The 24,408-nt window shown below is 38.5% G+C and overlaps 1 protein-coding gene across 5 annotated transcripts in view; it reads left to right on the top strand.

Annotated features, from left to right (window-relative positions):
• MYLK4 (myosin light chain kinase family member 4) overlaps positions 1-24,408 on the top strand; it is a 164,103-nt gene that overhangs the window by 25,265 nt on the left and 114,430 nt on the right. For 3 of the 5 annotated variants that reach the window (XM_066325509.1, XM_066325478.1, XM_066325493.1), the window contains exons 1-2: positions 12,293-13,155; positions 23,998-24,064. In XM_066325509.1, coding sequence (XP_066181606.1) covers positions 12,511-13,155; positions 23,998-24,064 — 712 coding nt within the window. In that variant the 5' untranslated portion in view covers positions 12,293-12,510. Of the gene's footprint in view, positions 1-12,292; positions 13,156-23,997; positions 24,065-24,408 lie in introns of those variants that run through there. The other 2 variants (XM_066325487.1, XM_066325501.1) reach the window with 1 other exon arrangement.

The following is a 24,408-nucleotide window of genomic DNA, read 5'->3' as shown; positions in this document are numbered from 1 at the left end:
TTTCATCACGAAACAAGAAGGGACCATTTTTATCTTTCAGTCTCGCCTTCTATGGTGTAGAGGCCGTGGAAGTTGGCCAGGGGGTTTCTGTATGGAACCCAAAAACTTGTGATCAAATTAGAGTGTGTAACATTAATGGAGTTCTGTAAATAGAAGCAGGGAACAGATGAGAGGATAGGTCAGGGGAAGAGAGGAAAGTGACTTTGAGGTAAGAGGAGAGTTTGTTTCATAACATGACTGCTCTTCTCGTGTTTCCCTGTCCCAGAAGCAGTCACTAGACACTCAGGAATCCAGATCTGATATTAACACAAATACAACAAACTATTCTGAGCAATGTTATGTTTCCTTTTTTCAATACAAAAAATACATAACAATTTGGCTGAAAACACTTCAGTAGGCAAAAGATCTGGCTCCTAAGAAATGTTAGTTTTCTTATATTGCATAGGTATAATATTTATTTCTCCTGCTACATTTTCAAGTCAGAGTTTCCGGTTTGTGAGGTTTATTAAATATTATACTCCTGCATAACATAGGATGTTCACTGTGGTCAATTGCAATACAGCAAGGACCCTAACTTTTCTGGTTGCTGTCTCTTTGCATTTTAACCATTCAAATTTAGACAGCCTGTAGCCCCTCTTATGCAGAAGTGAGGAAGTTACAGGTGCAAGAAAACCATGCTGTCATCATCACCATCACCCCCATTCAGATAGGATAAGAAATCCAGATAGTGATTGGGCCAACTACATGGAGCAAGTGGGGAAAAGTAAGGGTACATACTCCTCACCTGTATTTCTTTTAGCTGGACAAGTTCCTAGGAGAGCACAGCTCTGACCATCTGCTTCACTGAGAAGCTAGGCCTGTTTACCAGTGCACGTGGCTGGTGTCCTGCATGAATTGTTCAGAATGTTCTTTTCTTCAGCTTCTCAAGGGTTCCCACTCCTGTCACACAACACCACAGGTGTTTTCACCTCATCTCTGCAGAAGGCTTTGGAGTTCAGAAGTTCATACAAGTAAGTATCAACAGCAGGCACAGCTTCTCCCCAAAGGCTTTTCAAAAAGCAGTCAGAAATGCTTCTGGATGCACCTAATGACATAGATGTTAAACACTGGAACATGACTACTGTCAGCAGAGGTTACCTTGCACCTGTTCTGGCCACCTGCATGAGTGGGCCCTCCTAAATGGTTCATACTTCAGTCCTGGTGTCTGTAGCTTAAAATCATCCTCATAGAACTAATGCTGAATCCACAGCAAGGAACAAGCAAAGGCTTAAAGCCTCCACTTTGGTGGCCTGCAGGTGTGCACTGTATAACAGAGTTTTAATTTGGAGCAGGTGACAACAGGAAAGCACAATGTGTGCGTTTTGGCAAAGAAGTGATACAGCTGCTGAGCTTCAGTAGACAGACTGAGTTCAGTGGTTTGGTTCTTCTGTACTCACTGAGAGAAAATATCTGGCCTTCTGCACTCTTGATCTAACTTAAGCCATTCTGTTAACACAAGGCTTTTATTTTGGACTCTAGCTTAATATCCTAACTACTGAGTTCTTTAATATCTAATGAAAGAGTGCATCAGACTTTCTGGAAGAAAAAAGAAGGACTAAACTCTGATTAAATCTGGCATGTAAGAGGTAGGACTGCAAGCGTGGAAGTGATACAATGTGGTGGGAAGGTGAGGCTTCTCAGCAGGCATCATAGAACTAATAAAATATTTTTTCCTAAAAAGAAAAAAACAGTATTTCCTCTGTATTTATGGCCTGAAACACATTAGTATTCAGGAATATTAATGAGTGAGCAATACCATCCTCTGTTTAATTAGCCAGCTTCTGTGACACTAGTGTACTTTATTATTGACTCAAGCTGCAGACTTACCCAGTGTTACATGTTGATAAAACTTCTGTGAAAAGAAACTTCTGTGTGGGAAAAGCTACAGCTGGCCAAAGGAAGTGCTGTTTTTGCTTAGCTAGTTGGCCTAAAAGCCAAGCACTTTAAATCTTACATGATTTTACTTAACCTGTGCATTAAGGTGGGGAAATATTGTTTCAGTTGTGGCCACTGTGATCCAACTCTGTGTGCTTTGGGTGACTGTGCTTATCAAATGCCCAAACTGACCTTTGAAAGCAGTTTTCCTGCAGCATTACCATGAAATAAACCCTTAGCTTTTCTTTCCTGAATGAGACAGCTGTTATTTTATTTCTAGCCTGCCTAAAGGAACACTGCTTCCCAAGAAAAGCACTTGAAGTTGAAAAATTGCAAATGTGCAGCCTCAGTTTCTTCCCCAATTCTTAAGGATTGTCTTAACATCTGGATGCATACTACTTTTTTGGGGACCTTCCTGGATGGTAAACAGAAGGCTATTTACAACAATTTGACTTTCAGAACTTTTCTTTCTTCTTAGTTAGTGCATCCTTCTTTGTGATACTCACTCTGCTCCATTTAAACAGGTTCTTTACTTACTCTGGAATGCCTGAAGGGTGTCATAGCCAAAAGTGAAAGCATGGGAGGAAAATATATCGGTGTCCAGGGATGCATTTGCCAGGGCCACTGTGGGTTCTTGAAGGTGAAAGAAGCATCTGCAAGTTAAATCCTGCTCAAACTCCCTGCATCTGCCAGGAAAGTCCTGCTCTGTTAGCAAAGGCAAATACTTGGCAGCAAGAGTCCTCTCCCCAGATTTTGTGTAAATGATCATAAGAATATATTTAGTACACACAAAACATCTTTTAAATTTGGCGTTTTTTTTTTCCTTGGAAATAATTTAATTTGAAATTTCTCACAACAATAAGGCCAAGACTGATGTTCATTTTTGGAACAAAACCTTACAAATTAAAATGAAAAAGCTTTATTATAGAAGATATTTGGTGAATCTCAGCTTGTATATCAATGTCCTACCAGCTAGCAGGGAATCTTTTAGAACTCACCAGGTAATGCAGAATTGAAGAAGTGACACACAGGATCTCTATAACAGCTGTTGATATTCTTAATTTGCTGAATGTCTCTGGTTGGGCACTGGATGTGGCTAATCTTTGCAGCCAGGTGGCCAGGCATCTGGAATGATCATTTAGTTGAAATATGTGGGGTTTAAAGGAGACAAAAATAGGTGATGATTGTGATGGCTTCCAAAGTTCAGCTGCAAGGCTGGGAACTTGCCGTGTTTCATTTTGGAATGAACACTTTAGGGGTGAAAATAGCTAAAAAAGAAGACATGTAGCTAAAAGGCATTTCTGTTGCTGAAAATATCCACTTGTGCAAAATGGTACTAGCATGTGCACATTGGGCAGGATAGGAAGACAATGAATAAGATTTCTGTGACCTTTATTTACCTCACATCCATTCATTCTGTCATGAAATTGAGCAGAATGGGCAACTTGTATTGGTATAAAACAAATAGATGAAGAGGAGAAATACTTGAATACTTAGTTTCCTGGATTTTAGGGCTTTTTAGTAAAGCCCAAAAGTTAAATTTTAGGTAACACCCTTCCTTTGAATTCTTCATCCCTAAAGCATAAAGTAGTGCTATGGAAACTTGCCAGGCTCAGGTTACAATCTGTTAAAATATCAACATTCACCAGAATTAGCCAACCCTAGATATAAAAAAAGTTCAAATTGCCCCTTTCCTGAAAACACTGGTTGCCACTATGTCATCTTATGGTGCATTTTCCTTTTTCTTCTGTGTAGTCCTGGATTCTGACATCCATGCCTAATATGAATGTGGCATTTATGTCACTTTTTCTGATGTTAGACTTTCAAGAGATGAGTCAAGGCATTTTCTGTACTCACCTTTTTATGCTGATTTTCTGCATTAAAATCTGTTTAGTTCCAACTCTGATTGCAGTCATACTGCCAAAAAAAAAAAAAAAAAGAAAAAAAAAGAAGAAAAAAAAAAGAAAAAAAAAGAAGTTTGCTTCAGCAGAGTCTAGATAAATAACCAGTGCCCTGGCTTGCTTACAGAATAAGTGAATTCCTGTTTTGGGGTTCAGTAAGTGTATGATGCAGAATTGGGCTAATAGTAGTTGTGGGTAGTGTTTACTGTTATTCTGAAGAAACAAACAAGCAAAAATCCATAAAATTTCCTTCTCACTTCTGCACTGCCATAGCTGGTCTCACAGTAGAAGGCAGCAGGGAACAAACCACCACGAGTGAAAACCAATCAGCAGTCATTCATTAGAAGAACATTACATTCCCCTCTTTGCCACATGGATCTTCACTAGCCTGGTGGTGTTATCTTTTGGAGTGTTCATATAGCAGAGAATATGGGTTAATTCTGGGGGGAATCAGAAGATGATTGCCTTTGCATTGTAAAGGTTAGTCTGTAAAGCCAGCTGATCACAGAGTGACAGCCTGAGGCACACATGGGTCTTGTCTGCTCTGCCTGTTGGGTGGGCAGTCACCACAGAGGATGTCCATTGTTTCTGGCCAGGGCTCTGCTATTTTGTGCAGGACAGTAGGCAAGTTTTGCAGCTTGAAGAAAGCTGAGCTATCTTCCTTCCTTCTGGAGAGGATAATACATACTTTTTAAAACTCTTACCTCCCAACAGGAAAGGCAGCTCTGGGGCTCTTCTGCACAGCAGATCTTTTAAAGATCTTTTTAATCAGTACAGTTTCCCTTTCTCACTGAAATTGCATTTGCTGTATTTTTAGTATGTTCTGATGGAGCAAAAGGTGTTACTTACATCCAATTTTCCATATAACCACTTCTGATGACTGTCTCTTTCAAGTCGTTTCAGCCTATCCATCCTGAATTAACTTTTTTGTAAGAAAAGGCCTTTTGTAGTTTATAAATTTTAATACAGGATGCTAGCTGCCAGAAAGTTTTGGATTGAAACCAAAGATTTTAACCAGTCTACCCAGCAGATGAAATGAGGTATAGCTCCTGCTGCACCTGGAGACAGTACTTCTTTCATTGCTCTGTTTCAGAGTTATGACACCTCTGCTTTAGCCTCAGAAAGTCAGGAATTTTCCTTTAAACAGGCTTCCTGGAAATAGAGTTTTAGGCTATTAATGGGTAATTTATCACACAGTATTTTTCAGCCCTAAGAAACTCTGGGTTTTGAGGTTTGTTTTGTTTTTAGCTTAGTTAATTGGGGACAGCTAAGCAAAGGTGAGACACTTGATTTGATATCTTGACAGCAGGAGATGATAGTGGAGACCAACCCTCAGTGAAAGAGTACCCTGCACTTTGATGATGAAGTGCTTTGAACTTTGACTGTTAAGCAGACAGATGCTGATTTTGGTGGCTTTTTTAATGTGCTGTGCAGTTCTTATTCATCCAAAGAAACCCATTAACCCTGGGATGTCATGTATGAGAGAGTTGCTCTTGACCTGGATAAATGTTGCATGCTGCACCACCTAACTTGCAGTTACACTGTTTCCAGTACAAATACTTTTCTGCATGAAGAAGATCTGCAGAGTTCCAGAGTATGAGATTTCACTCCCAGAACATGGATAATGCCTTCTGTTATCATTTTTATCTTCAAAGATCTTTTCTACAGGACGATATACAGGTCAATTAACATTTATTTTTCTGCAAAAATGGTCACATAAATGTTTACGGAGAGGCTCAAAAATTTCAAGGTGGTATTATATCTTAAAGACTGGTACCAGCCAACTGCAGATTGATCACTGAACTGTATTGGGATCTCTCTGTAGTTTGTTTCAGGGGCTTGCTCTGATCATTTATCCCTAGGATATTCCAGGAGACTTGGTTACCAGAGTCATTACAGTAAAGGAAGTCAGAATTCATAATTAATTAGCAGATTGTAGAGTAGTTGTGTGCAGAGAACCCTGTGGAGTAGTAAATTCCCTAGTCCAACCTCATGAAGTTCAGTGCCAGACTTCTCTTGCTCTATGCTCCTGCACTGTATGAAGCCGTTTCCTTTTCTGACCGTAAGCAGAGCTGCAGACAAGTGTTTTGAGCACACCCCAGAGGAGCCATAAACGTGTATCACTTATGATACAGTATGTCACTTAATTTTAGGCATGCAGATATTTCAGCCCCCACAGTGAAGATGTCCAGCATCACTGCTGGTTGTAGAAATACATCCTTTTGGATAAATTTTCTCATCTATCTTAATAGATCTATTTTGATTGGAAAAGGTGGGAGGAATGGGGGAAGAGAATGGTTTTTCTGTTCTACCATCAGGGACATCTGTGAACTTTCAGTAAACAGCATGACTTTCTGAATCTGGTTCATAGCTTTCATGCTTGCTTTCTAATCTGTTTCAGAGCTGGGCAGCTGTAAGCTTATACTGTTTCTCAGGGAGATGTTTTTGTGCACTAGAGAAAGAGCAGACGTGCTTTAGCTCTCACGTGCTTTACTGTGCACAGGCATTCTCAGCCTTGTGACTGGCACATAGAAATCTTTGAGTATTTTGGATAGTGGCTTTCCTGTTCCCCAAAGTCTTAAGTTGTTCTTTCTTTGAGACTTTTTGAGATATTGATCTTACTGAGAGTTCTACAAAAATATTCTCTGCATGATAAAAGGGTCTTCTTCAAAACACCTTATTTGCAAATGATTAAAGGAAATAGACTTTTTTTGCTAGGGATGTCTACAGTTTATGACCACAATGACAATAGGGAAAAATGCAAAGATATGATTTATCTCTAAAACACAATTGGTGATTCAGATATAAAAGATACTATTGGAACTCCTCTGCTATGTGCTGAAGCCAGTCCAGCCACAAAATACACATTGCTGGGGGAAATCTGAGAAAAAAAATCTGCATTTCTCTTGATCAGTTTCAGAAAAAGAAGTGATTTGTTGGTTGTGTTTGGGTGGGTTTTTTTTTTTTTTAAAATTTGTGGAAGATTGATAATTAGAATAGCTTATTTGAACTAGAACTTCATAGAAGTGGAGTAACAGATATTCCCTGACCTTTCCTAAATTGTGAATGTGTTTTCATTAAGCGAGTTCAGATCAACCATAGAATAAATGCTGAAGACAAAACAATGGTCAGGATGCAGGAGATAATTTTAAGGAAGGAAGAAGATTTTGGAAGTTCCTGATATGTAGGTCAGGGATATATGAGGCATGAACTAGACATTTAAATGAATAAAAATAAATGAGAAGTCAGCAGAAAAGTAAGATAATTGTAGATAATCTTACAAATCTCTTGTTGTAACTCATTTAAATATAAAACAATGGATAGTAATTTTGTTATGTGGGCTCCTGGAAAGCATCCTGCTGTATGTTTATGTAGCTTATCTTTTCTCTGTCCTAAGGTTTTGCTTTAAAGATTTAAGCAAAAATTTTTAATAGAAAAGAAGATTCATATATTCTAGGGAAAGCAAAATCTTACATTGTTTTCTGAGAGACAGAGCATAATTACCTTGTACCATCTTTGCAAATGATTTATTAAAAATCCACAAACACAGAATATCTTAGATTTCTTTTCATCTGGGAAGGCAACTTCTCCAGAAAAATACTCAAGAAAAATCCCCCACGTTTTTTCTCAATACTGATTACTTCTAGGAAATGGTAATATGTTTTTGTGTGCAGTGTAACTATATATTTGAGAGAACACTGGGAGGGGGATGCAATAATAAACCTCAAATATATTAAATGTATTTGCAAAGAGGAGAGAACTGATTATTCTATTCATCCATGGATGGCACAGGAAGAAATCCATTTCAACTGCACCAAGAGAAATTTAGATGGTATGTTTGGAAAACTCAGAAACTAAGAGGTAATTGTTCACATACCTGCAGCCCACTGCCCTCAATATATTCCCTATGTAAACCAAATCCTTCCCAGGACACAGGTACAGAAATGTCAGGGGAAGATGAGTGGGGAATGACTGGAACGTGAGTCTACATCACACACATGCTGCAAACTCATGCATGGCACGTGGCCCCGTGTTATTCCTGAGGGGAAAACACTCCAGTCCTCCATTGCAGTAAAATGTTAAACTGGACGTGGGAGTTTTGGAGAAAACTTGTTTAGAACTACTCAAGATTGATAACTTATACCATGTTCTCCAGATAAAGTTCAGTCAGAGCAGTCTTCCACAAAATATGGCATATCCTGATACATGGCTTACAGCCTGAAAAATTTGGAAAAAGACTCTACAAGTAAAACATTTCCACTTGTGTTCTTGTTTGTAATGTTTGATGCCAGCAAATGTAAATTTATGAGGTGCACTGTCTGGACCTGTAATTGTTAGGAAAAATGAAGAACTGAACTAAATTGAGACGACTCAGTCTAAAAAAGCATGGAGAGAGAGGGTAACTCCTGATAACATGGGTCCGGTGGAACAAGATAAAGTAAGGCAGGGTAGTTAAAAGCTCAGCTGTATGATCAGATGAAACTTAGTGAACAACTTTTTTAAGCAGGAAGCAGGCTTTCTTTGGACTGATAAGTTGTCATGTGAAATGAAAAGAACCACAAATATTACATATTTTTACTGATTATAAACTGTTTGGATGTTTTGGGCTATGATTTTTTTTTTTCCTCTAATGCCTATGAGACTGAGATCCAAACACTGCTGAACTGAGGTCCTCATGCCTTTTACAGGCTTAGGGGCAGAATGTGCTAAAAGCTTGGGCCAGGTATCTCTGAACTGGAGGATCACTGTTCAGAAGCAGACAGCTAATAGAGCTAGGGAGCAAATAGCTATGCTAGGATAATCTCCTTATGCTTACCAGCTTTCCATATTTGTGTGTGCAGAGAAAATAACACTGGCTGAAATTTGATTTCAAGAGAGAAATCAGAAAGAAAAATTTACTTCTCCAGTCTGTCCAATCTTCACTTATAGCCCTTTTAACTATGTCTATATAAGGTCCAGAGTTTTATGGCATCTCTTAGAGGCTCACTGTATCATATCTGCAGACATGTTAAAAATGTGAAAATCAGAGTAAAAGCAATGTATCCATTGGTTCTTCATGGCTATTTCCTCCAAATTTTCAGTGTCATGACACTTGGAAAATTGTATATGCTGCTTTAAGGCCTTTTGCAACTTAACTTAAAGTAAAAGAGAACTACAAGTTAATTTTCTTTGATGTAAAAGCCACTCAAACCAATTAATCATCAACAAGGCAGCAATTGTATGGAAGAAATTAAGCTGCATGGCAGATTAGCAAGTACTATACATTTTCTCAGTTTCTTAGCAGGTGTTTGTTACATCTGTGTGCGAAAATTCCCAGGGTTCCATGTCAGCCTTTGAGCTGACATTGTCGCAGTCATGGTGCAGCAGCCTAGTGTTAATATTCTGAATTGTAGTATTATGCAATATTTGAAACAGGGGGAATCATATAATCTTTAAAACTAGTGGAATTGCTTTCTTTCTAGTGTATTTCCATCAGTTGTGTTTCTTTGTTTACAATTAATGAAAAGTAACCATTCCTGCTGCTCATACCCTTATTTCCAACAGACTTTTAGCGTCTTTGGTGTTGTGCAAATCCAGTGATCAATCATGACTAAAATTTGTGAGAGGAAAATAAGAATGCTCTTATATGGGCTTATTTTGTGCTTTAATGATAGGTACAGGTGTTAAGATATTATCTTAGTTACAAGGAAAACTGCATTCAGCTATTTGTTTATTATAAATGGCTCAAATTATTTACATATATTATTATTGAATTTCATAATGTAGCAATAATAATTCACAGTACTAAGAAGAAAATATTCAAATAATTTAATCACACTATTTTTTACAGAACAATTCCCTTAAGTAATTAATTCTCACTGAACTCCTGAAAAGCATCTGGATATTTATGATTATTTCCAGTTTGCCGACCAAGAGGCAGGGATCACAGATTCCCAGCTATGAGGAAGTTACTGGCAAGAGCTTTCTGAGCCTAGAAAGCAAGCTGATGTTAGTTTTCTTTCATTTATTCCTGTTTTCAAGCCCCTACACAGCAGTTCTCTCTACCATTTCAGCTTCAGACAGAACTGCTAGCATATTGATGAGCTTTTAATAAAGCATTCTTATAGTTTGCTTTCTACTCTTTCAGTGTATGTCATGGTAAAATGTTAAATCAGCAGGACTTTACAGATGATACTTGATAATAGGATCTTACTTCACAGAGCTTAAAAATTTTAATAGTGTTTATAGTACTGGTTTGAGGTATTTCACATAGTATTTCCCTGGGCAACTGTTAGGGAGATTTAAATGTTTAACATATGTGTTTGTTCACAGTAATATAACACATGATTTTACCATTGCTATCTGTATGTCCTTCTTTCTTTTAATAATTCCTTACTTTAACAAAGTGTTCCTTTGGAATAGGATTCTTGTGCCTATCAGTCTTTGCCTATGAAATTCTCCAGACCAGGAGTCCTAGCTGAATGGGTGGCAAGGTCTAATAAACCTTTAATCTTTTTTTTTTTTGTGTGTGTTCAGGGAGGGCAGGGGACAGGGGGATGCTCACTGTGAACTCCTGCAGGGACATTTCATCCAAGATAAATGGCTTTTCAAACCTGGCCAATTAACTGACATACAAATGCCTTTTCTGGAATTTTGTGTCCAGCAGGGGCTTCTGCAGATAAGAAACTGTCAGGAGAGTTTAGTTCATGTCTCTAGCAGAGATGAACAGAATAAGAAAAAGGGCTTCAAACAGAACTACTTTGCTGGAGCTGATGTGATGTTCTTTGCTTTGTTATTACTTCCTCTTTTTTAACTGTTGTCCTGTATATTGCTCTTTTCATTAAATAGAGATCTTTAAACTTTTTTTTTTTTTTTTTTTTTAATCCTGTTTCCTATTTTAAAAATACTGAACCTTCTCAGTGAATATGCTGGGCACAGTAACACATGATGGCCACCTCTTGGTAATGTCTGTTATTTAAAGAAGAGATTTCAATACGTGTTTTAGGGTCATGCATGAACACAGTTTACTTTCACTTGCAGTAACATGCTGATCCCAGAAGGTGACAAATGTACTTATGAACCTGCAGTAACCGGAGAACAAGCTCCTGAATTAGCTTGTCCTTATCAACACTGACTATATGTTGAGTCACAAATGATTGTAGGAGAATGCCTTTGGAAGCTTTTGGAAACTTCAGCTGATTGACTCTAAAAGACATGTTTGGCACCTAAAATTGAAAAGAAGACTATGCAATTTTGAAAGACTATTTAGTGTGTCAGGTATTCAGAACTCACTATGGCCCTTATTAAATTATTTCTCATGATCCCTGCTTAAAAGATGGAGAAACTGAGATTGGCAAAAGAAATAGTTCACAGGGATCCCAAAAGAAGCTCTTGATCCTTTGGGCAGGGCATTACTCTGGCTGTTTTTCAACCAGCTGGCCAACTTTATGTGTTTATTTCTTTAAAAGATGTGGCAACAGTGCAGACTGACCTATGTGTGGTCAATCTATGCCATAGCTGTTTCTGTTTCAGAGGCAGCCTGTCTCCATCAAGCTGATCCATACTGATTTACTTCTTGCTCCTTTGGAGTATATCTGACTAGAGATGAGAAATTCTGGTTCTATTCTTTCTTTTAAATTCTGTTTTTATTTTTCTAACCAACATGAAAGGTGTTCAACAATACAGACCTACCCTTAGGGGAAACCTATTTCTAGTAATGAAATTTCTTTTTTGTCCACTGTTGTCTTTCTGAAAAAAAACAAAGGTCTTCTGCAAAATCAAAACTTAAATATACTGTATGAGTTAGGAATATTAATCACTGATCATTAGACATTTACTGTCAGGCAAACAAAGAAAAGAGCAGAGTCTCTATTAAATGTTCTATTTTGATATTTGGATGACCAGATCATGGTAAAACATAAGCTTCTTAATTTGTGGGAAATTAAAGCAAAAACAGCCTTGATAAATATAGAAGTAAATGAAGTAAATTAGCTATGGAGCTAATTACTTGTGCATATAGAGCTGGCTATGTGGTAGCTGAGACATAGGATAGATAAAAAGGCTCTGGTTTTATTTTCCAAAATATGTGCATTCCAGTCTCTCCTTGTTTTATTTTCTTTAATGTATTTTTTTAACCATTCTATTGACTTCCTGCCTGGCATAACAGGTTTCTCAAGGAAGAGAAGTTTTCATTTGAAAAGTTTACCTTAAAACATAGCGATTTCAAGCAGCCACATTTAAGTTCCCTGTAAGGACCCTTATTCTCTTCAGAGCAGGGATCACATTACGTATACTAGGCTTGTGAAAAGCAACAACACCACTGCCAAAGTCTCTCTACCCTTAATGGGTTCTCAGGTATCGTGTAGCCTTTTTGCTGTCAAATGCCATTGGAGTGCAAATAGTTTGGTCCTTGCTAGGGCTGATGTCACTGAACCGAGTGCATTTAGGATATGCAACTTCATTCACTTCATTTGGAAGTAGATATATATACGTGTAAAGAAAAGAATGGATGAAAGGCATTTTTGTGCTAAATAATTTGGGTGTCTCTTTTCTCTGTTTTAGTCAAATACATGAGAGTAGCTTATAAATTAGTTGAGCTGGAGTTGCCAAACTTGGTTGTATATCTGAGCAGCCTGGATGGAAAGCCTTTGCAACTGATATTGTCCTCAAGCAGCTGATCATCAGAGCCTTTCCTTCCCATACCCAAATCAGCAAAATGACCACATCCAGCAGGCAGAGCTCTTCTACGCCTATGGTCAACAACTTGGCCAAAATATTCGATCCAAACACTTTGCAAAACCAAGGGCCAGATAATGAAATGGAACCTCTTCAAATTCTTCATGTTGAGAGAAGTGATGTCAGCACATCTGGAAGTTTCAACGTCATGGATGTGAAGTTGGCCTCCCTTGAAGAGAAAATTGATAAACTGTTGACTCTGCAAGACAATATCCTTAAGAAGCTTAACAGTGTTTCTCATGAAATTTATTGCATTGAAAAAGACATGGAGATGGTAAAGGCAGAAACATCTGAACCTGGATCAAGGATGGAAAGAAACAGAAAAATGAGAAATAATGAAATGAAGAGACTTTGCCTTAAAATGAAAAAATCTCTTTATGATATAAACAGGAAAGCAGAGCAGCAGGTTAAAAGGCTAGATGGACTTGAACATAGTGTTTCTGGACTGCAGAAACTTGTAGGACCTCTGATAGAGAAGGTGAAAACATTAATAATTCATAATTCAAGTGTAAAACATCATGTTAAAAAACGTAAAGTTTGCAAGGCAGGAGCTGGACATCCCTTTAGGATGCATGTTTTCTCGGAGACAACAGCTGGTGATCTGCTCAAGAAGAAAAACGAAAAGGTGAGCCCAGGTTTGTGTTTCATCTTGGCAGGAATCATTGCAAGCTACGGATATGTTCTGCTACATGCTCAGCTTTTTCATTTTTGTTGACATTTAAGAAAAAAATCCGAATGTGCTCTAAAAGTGAAAAATGTAAGAACAAGCTGAGCAAGTTTCAGTGGAAAAAATATAGAAAAATCTACTTGTTATACACACCTTCATTTTTTTTTCTAGTTATTCCTTTGCAGCTGTAAAACATAACAACAAAGAACATAAAAAAGATTGACAGACTTCAGTAGTCTTGGGTCCTAGCCATGAATTTTACAGTGATCCTTTCTGGATTTATAATTACCTGGGGGAATCAAGTTGCAGCAGTTGTGTTATGAGCACCAGGGTCTAGAGATTAGTGGAACCGGTAAAAAGCCTCCTTGGATCAGGGCATGTACATATGTTTGTCCTTTATTTCAAAGAACATCTTAAGTGTGCTGTTCTGATCTGGTATTTCTCTCCATTGGTGAGGACTAGGGGACTTCTAAACTGGGATCTGAGATAGGGTTACTGTAACTGGAGCTGTGGCTTGTGTAAACTTCCCTGGGTAAAAAATGTCTCTGTTACCATAATGAGTGTTTCATCGTGTTCTTTAAAGTTCAGATTAAAAGACACCAAAAATCTCTTGAAAGACTCTTTTGACTCTAATAAGTTCATGTAAGGTAGTCTGAGTATTCTTTTCTGGTTAAGAAAATTTAGCAATTTCTTCTGACAAAGTATGTTGGTATTTAATTAACCCACAGTGAACCAAAAAGGTTGCTTTTCATATTTTGTTCCATTTTGCTTAGGTTTTTTTTCTTCTAAAAAGTCACATGCAGGCTTTACTCTTTGATTCATTTAAAGAATAGTTCTTGGGTTTGTTTTTCTAAAGTTTTTGAGCAGGAAAAACATCATGTGAAGGTATTACAGGAAACAGCATTCCTTGAAGAGAAGAAGCACTGCACCCAATATTACTCAGAATGGCCTGGTCAGCAAACCATGTGCTTTCCAGCTTGGTTACTCTAAGGCAACCCCAAATCTTAGATAGACAAGAAGCATTTGAGCCTTCAAAGGAAACTATAAAAATATCAGTCAGCGCTGAGTAGCAGTGGAGGAGCATCTTGTAAAGCTCTGTCAGCTGAACTGGCCAATCTGTCACCTTGTAAGGATATAAATTGTGCAACCTTGTTTCCAGAGCATCATTAACTGAAGAGAAAAATAGTTTCCTTGCCAGGGAAGACTGACAACAAAAATTGTCATTACAGGCCCTTCTTGAACATCAGACTGGACTGGTTTAAAAAAAGGAGTTTCAACAGGAGAGAGGTTTTCTTGGTTTATACAATTACTTTGATAAGAAAATATTATTTATTTTGAGCATCTGCGTTTAGAGCTTCTTTTAATTTCAAATCATCAATGAAAGCATCTGTTGTAACAGCCCAATTGGAGTGAGACCTACAGGTCATCTCTGTAATGCTGTTGTCACTGCAGTTTCTGGTAGAGACCTGCTTCTCTCAGTGATAGTACATATTCATCTAAACTATTTATAAATGTAAACTGAAGCAGACCTGGCATGTTAATGGAGACTGGAGTAGGTGCAAGACTCTCTGCAACAGAAACACAGGGTTGGGGAAAGGAGAGGACCTTTCGGGCTTTGCTAGTGAGTTTGTGGGAACCAGCGGATGAAGCAAAACAGGGGGAGTTTGTCCTCCTGGCAGGTCAGAGGGGAGCCAGGATGGCAAAGATGCAGGTGCTCCCCGTGGAGAATTCAGGACTATAAAATACCTGGAAGTAAAGACAAGGGGCCTTTATGATGGAAACAGAGGTAGCCTACTGACAAGGACCCCATAAAGAGAGAAGCAAGTGGAGTCTCTGTCTTTTTCCAACAGCAGCTACATTTGTAGTTCCCTCACTAATTCATTTTTGTTTAGGCAGACTCTTGGTGATGTTGAGTGGACTTGGTAGGAACTTGTCTAGCATGTGGGCTTAGGAAAAGCAGCATGAGCATGTCTGGAATTATGCTGATGATATTATTATGTTGTTTATATTTTGTTTGTTTTATGAGATAGCATGCATATGTTAGCTTGTCATCACCTCCTTTCAGTGTGTTTGATTTATTAGAAAAGGGCCATCATAAAATTTCCAAGCTATCCTGTGAACAACAGCTGGCTTTGGGAAACACTTAGTCATCTTAAGTTTAAGTAAAAACAGACTTGAAGTCAGCCCAGCATTAGGAGTAACAGAACGTGGAATGATATCCTGCAGCAGAGACTGCTGAGCTTGGCTGTCAGCTTAGCAAGAGACAGTGTGTACCAGCACTTAGGGCAAAACAGACTCTCCTCTGGGTGAGAGGGAAAGAACAAGGTCTCTGAGCAAGTTAGTCAGAATACTGGTCCATGAAACACTGCGAAGTTGGTTGCTCGTGCTTCCCTCCATTTGAATTAGATCTACATATTTTTCTATATGTTTTAATTAGTTGTGATTAAAGTTAATAGAAAAGCAAATGAATAGAAAAATAGGGAATTTCACCCTTGCAGAGTTTCACACCTGAAATGCATGACTAATATCTGGTGACATAGCAATGAACAAATTTACCCAAATGTGCAGATACCAATCCTTGCTTTTTTTAACACAGTCTTTGTTCCCATCTCTTAGTCCCACATGATGATAATTTTGAACAGTGCTGACCCCATAGAAGTGCAAGCTGCTAGGCAGCAAGAACAATGTCTTTTGTATCATAAGTGAACTTCTTGTGGCAATACTGAGCAACCCTTCAATCCTGTTAGACATGCATGGTCCTGTTCTATTTCTGTATGGCCATGAACAAGTCAATCCATTCACTGCAGTTAGTTCAGAAGGACAATACCTACTTCTATCCACTACTGGAGGTGATCAGATGTTTTGGATGATGTTCCTATTTGTTATCCACCCTGCTGCAGCTATGACTAAATGCCATCTCTTGGTCCTAATATCTGCAAAATGTTTGTCTGTCCTCAGCCTGGTTCTGCAAAATAATCCCACCATAATTTAAGAAAGAATTACCAGTAGGTGGTGTAGTAGGTGGCCATGGGTACAACCAGAAAAGGCAGTGAATAGTATTGACATACTGCTCACCTGCCTTTCTATCCTTTCTTCTCTAGAGATGTGCTGCTCTTTGCTTAATGTAGTACTGGGTTTTAATTTTTTCCTAACTGCCTCTTTTTACAGAGCCATATTATATAGAGAGTTGTGAAGGAGAGAGAACAGAGAGGGAAGAGGGGGGATGAGAGAGAGATAAAGAAGGGTTATAAGCAGCTGGGGTGCGTGATCTGTCTCCCAGCATCAGCAGCAGCTGGAACAGTTTCCTAATCATGGGCTTCATAGGCACATTTTGTGCATTTGCAAAGTATAGGGATTGCTCTCTTCTGAAGAAAATTTCTGCTTTCCTGCCTTTTACTGCCATCCTGAAATACCCCCACTGCCTCATACAGGAGCTTAGTTTGTTTCTGGTTTGGGTTAAAGTTGTAATATGGTGTAGCTTGGAGACACTTCATGCTTTGTCGATGCTGCCAAATATGTCCCAGCCATATTCCACTCAGTGCAGCATGACCTTATGACCACATGGCTGAGAGGAGTAGTGTGTATTACTTGTCATTTAAGTTATTTTGTCACTATTGCCACTCAGGGAAATCAGCAGTTCTACAGTAAGCGTCTTTAAAAGCCTTGAGGTTTTCCTCAAATTCACCTTTTTAAGTAGTCTGTGATAATCCTATTGCAAAATGCTCCTGTCTATAACTCCATTTTCAGTCCTACTTCTTCCACTCATAAAGAAAGAAGGTAATATAATATCTCACTTATTTCCTCCAAATTAAAGAGTTTAGAGATTCTATGCTATTAACCTGCAAATACTCATCTGGAGAGTCAGAAAATCCATTTTGTTGCCATCATAAAATGGAGTTGAACACTTGCCTGCAGGTGTCTGTAACTTTGGTTTCCTGACATTTCTACAAGCTTTGCTGTAGGAATAACAACTATTAGCAGTTTGGGGCTGTTTCCCAGACTAAAGACACACCAGTGGTGGGAGCTGTGTTTTGTGCTTGAACTCTCTGTACCTTCTGTGCAAGTATCATTCTGCAATTGCAGGTCACTGGCTGATTTAGTAGAAGCCCACAATGAAACTGTTGTTTGCCACATGTGTTTTAAGATCCATTCAGTCTCAGTCTATAACTGTTCAGATTCCTTCTTTTTGCCTTCAAACATTAACAGATCCCTTATGTATTATATAAGTTCTCTCTAAAATGGCCATGTTCTGTGTATTTTTCATCTTTCAGCCAGATATGTAGGATTTTTTTTTTTAAACATCTATTTGCAAGAGTTTCTGCTGGACTTGGTGGTTTCAGGGGTAGAGATTTCTGCAGAATCTCAGCAGATGGGTTGTCTGTTGCTTCACCAATGCAGCTGGTCAGCACCCCCAGGTGCCATTACACTTGGGAATGCTCTTCTTTCCCTTAAGACTGATGCCTTTACTTAAATATATTCTTGGTAGAAGAATTTTAGTTTTTGAGTGAGCTGTAGTATATCAGTTAAAATTCTCTCTCTGACTGTCTACCAGTCAAAAAACTGGTATGGTTTCTTAGGACAATATTTTCATCTTGTTTTGCCCTCTTCTCTCCCTTACTGATGGTCGTGGGAGTTGTTTCAAGCCTTTTCAATTAATAATGCTGATTAACTTTGTTTCCATTTACCCTCAGAACTTGCTGTCTGTGATACAATGTTCCCTGCATAGGATCCCTTCCTGAATGCTGTTGGGATTTTATTGTCTTTACAGCTCTAACAATGTGTGAAATCAAAGTAGACACAGCTAATTTCTAAATAACTACATGCCACATTGCATGGCTTTTGGGGCATGCCATGAATGCCTATGTGTTAGAGCGACTATTGTAGGAATCCATTACAATTCCTTTGCAAAACTAGGGAGACCTCATGATGAAGATAAAGATATAACTGGTAAGTGCAGGAAAGCTAAGCAAGGCAGCTTGTCAGAGAGCAGTCCTGGCAAAGCAGAAAGTTCTTCAAAGAGGTGAGTCAGCAGTAGGAGGGATTTGCTCAGGGAGGAAGACTTTGTCTGTTGCAGCCATCTAAAATTCACCTTTTGTCATCAGATATCCTAGACATTTAGGCAGTTTTCTGGTAATGACTCCTCTCAGCCGCTATCAAAGTGTAGGTGTACCATGCCTGAGTATTTCCTCTGGTAGGAGAGTGCCATTGTAACTCAGTGTGAGGTCTCCAACACACAGAGTTTTAATAACAAGGATGACTGCTCTGAAACACAACTGATTTGGTGCCATCCTGGCAGCACCCTGGGTTTTGCATACCCATGCATCAGTAAAAGAAGGAGAAGAGATGGGTGGCTGAGCAGCAGCCCCAAAAGAGCCTGGAATTAGCCTCACCACATTTCAATAGCTGGGTTCTGCATGGTGAGGTGTCACAGAACCATAGTCTGTCTATAAAGGGAAATTTAAAAAAAACCCAAGCAGGTGTTTCCCCTCAACCCAAATTGTCTTGTTAAATAAATTTTTAGGAAACCTGCATTTCTGGAGTCCAATTCAAAGTGGATCATCAAAGCTATAGGAGATGATTTCTTAAGTTTATAACCCTTTGGATAAAAATCTCCCAACTGTGTGGTTTTGGAGAAAAGCTTAGGAAGAGCAGTTCATGAAGTCTGGAAATATTTGCCATCCATACCATTGCCTGCTTGGCTTAGCTGAGTTAGTTAAGTTGAGAAATACTCTCTTTACACTGAGGCTACTTAACGAATACTGTAATAAAAAAATTGTTTGAGTAGTTTGACAGGTGGGTGGTTTATGCCCACAGTTAAAAAGATCTGCCAGTGATTTGGCTTTCAAGTTGGATTTTTTTCCTCCTTTCTCTGACTGTGACAATAGTGGAACCCACTTAGGAGGGTGTTCCATTTAACAGTAATGGTAAAAATGTGAAGAGTAGCACATGGAAGACTTTTGGGGTTATGGCACAGGTGCATATGAGGCACACGTGCACCCTGTCAGTCATGACACTTTTAAGGAAATTGAGGGAAATTCCCATACAGGGAAGGGAGAAATGTGATGCTTTCCAATGTGTTGGTAATAAAAGCAGCTGAATTCTTCAGTGCTTGTGCTTGCCTGGTGTTGCCCCTGATTTGTTTAGATGAAAAACTCAAAAAACAACTGTGACTGGTTGATTTGATTTCCCAGATACAATGAAAGGACATGTGTCAAAGCCAGGTAACTCTGAGTGCTCTGATCCTAGTCAGTGTCTTGGTAGTCTCAGATTTATTGGTGAGTATTGCAGGTCTCTGTATATTCCGGAGATATTAAAAGTAAAGCAGTCAATTCCAGTTAAAAGATCTACCTCCAAAGCCCTTCTTAGGCCTGATAATGACAGTGACTAGATATTGAGACAAAAGTAAAGATGTTTAAAATCAACCCGTCACTGTTAGTGCAACCTGTTGCACCTTCACTGGGGCCATGGGCTTTTTCAGGAGCCTGGTTGAATGAAAACATTTTCTACTTCTCAGGGTAAGAGTTCTTCTCTTTTTTGAGAAGAATGGCCTGGCAGGAGGAAGCATCCATTTGAAACAGGACAGCCACAGCTTCTCCAGCACAGTGGGTGGGATGCCAGCAAATTGTAGTGGGGAATGAGCAATGCTTTGTCTTCACTGATTCTTATCTTCTGCCCTAGGATGATGTTGTTCTGTTGTTCTGTTTTTTCATGCAGAGGTTGTTACCTCATTACCTACATATTTTTGGAGCAGCAGGTCACATAGAACTTCTCTTGTATTTTGTATTGGAGGAGTCATGATTCTCATGGTTCAGAGCTTATTTTTTGTGTGAGGTTAGAAGATGTTTTTGGACTGAGTTTGGATTTTACAGAAGAATGATTTCTTTATCTAGTTCAAGGAGCTATGTAAAAATCATGCAAGAGTCAAAATCTTTACCTGAAGGTGACAGCAGTTGTTATAGTGTACCAAAAAATAATGACATGGAAGCAGATGTACCACCTGCCAATAAAAGCAGAATTCCTATGTGTGTGGTTTTTAGCATTTATAAGTTTGTATCAAGATTACTCTCACTGAATATTTTACACTGCTGGAGGGGAGAAAGATGTATGTTTTGAAGAGGAACATGAGAGAGCAGGTGGGGATGGATTCCAGCTTTGATGGATGGCACAGGAGGCATCACCACACATGTGGTCGTCCCAAGGTCTCTGTGTTGTGTTCTGCACTCTACTGAGAACTGGTGAGGAGATATTGGGAGCACCCTCCATGGCAAAGCCCATGGCTGAGTTCTGGCTGTTAGGGAAACTCATTAATTGCCTATCTCAAGTAACTTAATAATTTTGATAAATGAGTGGTGATCAGATGTTGCACCAAACCAAGTTATCTTGCCATAATACAGCTCTGCAAACTATCAAGAATATGAGAAAGTGACATGGTTAAAATGTGGTTTAGGCACGTGCAAAGGTTTGTGTCTTGGTACTGGCACATGGAAGCTGAGGATAATGTCTTGGTATCAAATGAAATGTGGTGGGGTGATAAAGGACCTCTAACTGAATGGTTGGGGCTTCTTCATGACGCCATTCATTACAAGAATTTTTGCAGTAGGAAGAAAAGAATCAAAGAGCTTTATTAGGCGAATAAAAAAATCTTAAAGTTAGCTAAAAAAACATTCCAAGGGCAGGACTGCTGCAGTATAAAGAAGGAATTTAACTATGTAGAGGTCATTAAAAAGGAGCCAGATGTCTATAAAAGACATTAATTTCTTGCTGCATTTGAAATTTCAATTAGAATTTATTATATTTATATATATTATTGGTTTTTGCTTGATTTCTGCAGGTTTCTAAAGTCAATTTAAATAATTTCCAAATGTTTTTCTTTCCTTTTTTTTTTTTTTTTTTTTTTTTTTTTTTTCCCTATTTGTCTGTACTGAAGTTTCAGCCTCTGGACTATCTCACGTTATTCTGTACCATCACCTGGGCTTTTATTCTGTCTCTCTTAATTAGGGTCTGGCAATACTCTATGAAAGAATATGTTTAGGTCCAGAAAAATATTTTTGAACACACAATACAAAATTGTGTAGATACAGACACCTATTTGCTGTGGTATACTTTACAGGGTCACAACACAAACTTTCATATTTAACCTTTTGTGAAATGAAAATGTAAAATTCATTGGAGGCTTATTGTCTTGTATGACTAGAAAAAATTACTCTAGTGCTGTTTACCTAATTTTACATATTCAAGTCATTAAAGAAAGAGGAGAAATGTTTTCTACTACGAAATATTGATTACTGTAATTTTAGAAAATACAGACTGTAAAAAGTCGTGTTACCTAAGTTTGGGAAGAATAATACATAAATAAATAAAATATTATTAGAAATGAAATTAAAAAGACACTTAAGAAAGCTCTTACAGAGTGAGGGAAGAGGGGTGGTATACAGAGTAATTAGGTGGGATAGTTGTCTTTAACAAACCACCACACCTTGCAGATGAGATTTTCAAAGAGTATGATGGCTTTTGGGAATTGTGGGTTCTCAGAGCAGCTGCTCAGCTGCCTGGGGCTACATGTCACACATCCCCCTGAGAAACTACAAGGAGGTCTTTGTACGGCCTGTGGCTGGGCTGGGAAGGATACATTGAGTTCTGTCAGCTCCAGAGAACCTGGTGAGCCCCCACCCTTAAGAGGGAAGAAATAATGGGCAAAAGGTCTTGATTTTATTGCCAGGTCAAGATTTGACAAGTTGAAGTTACATGTTGCTACAAACAGCAAAATGTAGAGAAAACTGGGTTGTTCATGTACAGACTACTCATGTATTTGCAAGTATTTCAATATCTAGTCCTTGTATTTGTATTTCTTACTCTCGTGCACTCTTGCCCCTATATTTATTGCGAATTGATTCTGAAGACTATCAGTAAATATTTCATTTGTTTGACTTTTTCTCCTTTATTTAAATTAGTATGAACTCCTCATCTGCTGGTGAAATGTCAGAGATCAGAAATGGTGCTTGAATAAACATGGTAGTAATTTATGTAATGCCCTGGCAGTCTCAGATATTCAGCACTGTCCAGTGTTCCTTCCACTAGACAGATTTTCAAAAGCTGGCTTCTGTATTTCACACCTGCAAACTACAGCAATATTTAGTTGGAAGTGCAGTGTGTCTGCAATTAATTCTGAATGCAGAAGTGAAATCTGGCCTCATGCATCAAAGAGCTTGGAGGCCACTTCTCTGGTTATTTGCTCAGCTGACTGTGTTTGATCAGAGCTGATGTCCTCAGTGGTATGGAGAGGCTGACATACTTACAGGAATGCGAGAGCATTACTAATTGCCAACACAGTGCAGAATAAATAAGTCTGCGGCTTTCCCCTATTTATTTATTTTTAGTGCTTTTTAGAGCATTGGTTGATTCCCTGTGTTCCATCTGGCAACATTACATTATATTTAAGTTCTGTGGGAACAAGGCTCCGATTTATATTTCAAAGGTATTTACCTTGTTGTATTGTGGCCTTTTTCATTTTGTGGCCTGCAACTTTCTGTGACAAACTGCATCCAAAATAATTGTCAGTCTCAGCTCTTATGCTCATATTACAATTTCCTTGTCCCTTGCAGATCAAGATTTTCTGAGCAAGTCCTGTTGAAATCCCTCCATGCAGTTACATCCCGTTTGTCTCAACTCTTTTGGCTTCTCATGGAATTTCCTTTCCCTTGAACTCTGTTTATAGCGGATACACATTGCTTTGATTTCATGCCTATTTTCTGCATAGCTTGATGAAATTAAAATAAAAAAATAAAGCATAAAAAAAAGTAGAGTATATAGGACTGCTGGTGCCCAGAGCTGTGGGACTGATCACATAGTTAAGACACTCAAAATATAAGTGCCTAGACCTGTATGTTTTGCTAGGATATGTAGAATACTGCTTTAGTTGGTAGCCCCTATGGAAAATATTTTGAGGTGAAAACATTTTTCACACCGTGTGGATCTAATAATAGTAATGACAGTGTCAGTTTCATAGTATTGTGGGAGGAAGAAGGTGAAAAAAGGAGCACCGAGGAACAGCAGATATCATGTTGTGCTGTGGTCCCCTACTAACAAGTCTGGGAGTGGCCAAGAAAAAACACACGGAACACACAGCATACAAACAGCAGTTAATATCCACAAAGGCAGCAGTAATTGCAGAGGTTTTTTGAGGACCTGGATTGGTATGAAGCACCTCTAGATGTCACTGCAACATTGCAAAATGTAGGTCAAAGAAGGGTACAAAGCTGAAGTTACTGCTTTTACATTCCAATTACTGGTTACTGTCTCTGTCAGCCCTTAATGAATCATTGCATCATTAAAGAATTGGTGGAAACATATGCTGTTTCATATGTTGATGAAACAGCAAGGAACTTTTTTGATAAGTGGTCGGCAAGATCATTGCTGAACATTTTACTAGAATAATAAATATTCTGAGATTTGGTTTAACTTATTTTTTTTTAACAGCAAAGCTTAGGGCAGGGCAGCAGCTGATTTCTGGATGCTTCTTTGGTTTAGTCTCTGAGGTTCAGTCCTAATCTTTTCTAGGCTGTTTCTATGCCAACACCGATGCTGATTACAACCAAGATAATTTCTCTTGCTTTGCACTGGTATCATTTCAATCGGCTTGTAGTGATTAAAATAAGGACCATGATTTATAGGAAATGTGTGAGTTAGAACACAGAGTATTTGCATTTGACTAAAAAAAAAAATCAGGCTGCAATTTCATGAGGACCAATGCAATATGTACACAGTATAAATTGATTAATGTGTCAATTGTCTTCTCCACAGGTCATCAAAGAAAAGTCACATTTCACTGAAACAGAAACAAAAGAAAAGAAGCCACCAGATTCAACAGGTTAGACTATTTCTTTCTCTGATCAACCTCTAGTTCCTAAGAAATAGCACAGAAACATCATGACTTCCCTGAGCAATTCCAGTGAAGTTGCTTGGGTTACATGTGTGTTCATCAGCATAAGTGAGCACAGGGTATCCAACTGCTCGATAAGGTGCTTTGCATGAGGAGTTTATTAACTTTGACTTGGCTGATAATAACTTCAAGTGAATGAGAAAAACATTTTCTAGTGCTGTGTCTCAAAGAATGCATTTGTGACCCATGAGATCCCAGTTTTAAATAAGTAGTCTGTTCTTGCTTAGGAGACACTTGTACTGATCTTGAAAGTGGGAGAGGGAATCAAGTGC

The sequence above is a fragment of the Sylvia atricapilla genome, chromosome 1 (genome assembly GCF_009819655.1).
Source record: "Sylvia atricapilla isolate bSylAtr1 chromosome 1, bSylAtr1.pri, whole genome shotgun sequence".
NCBI lineage: Eukaryota > Metazoa > Chordata > Aves > Passeriformes > Sylviidae > Sylvia > Sylvia atricapilla.
The sequence above is the reverse complement of the archived record's forward strand: the minus strand, read 5'-3'. Positions and strand labels throughout refer to the sequence as shown.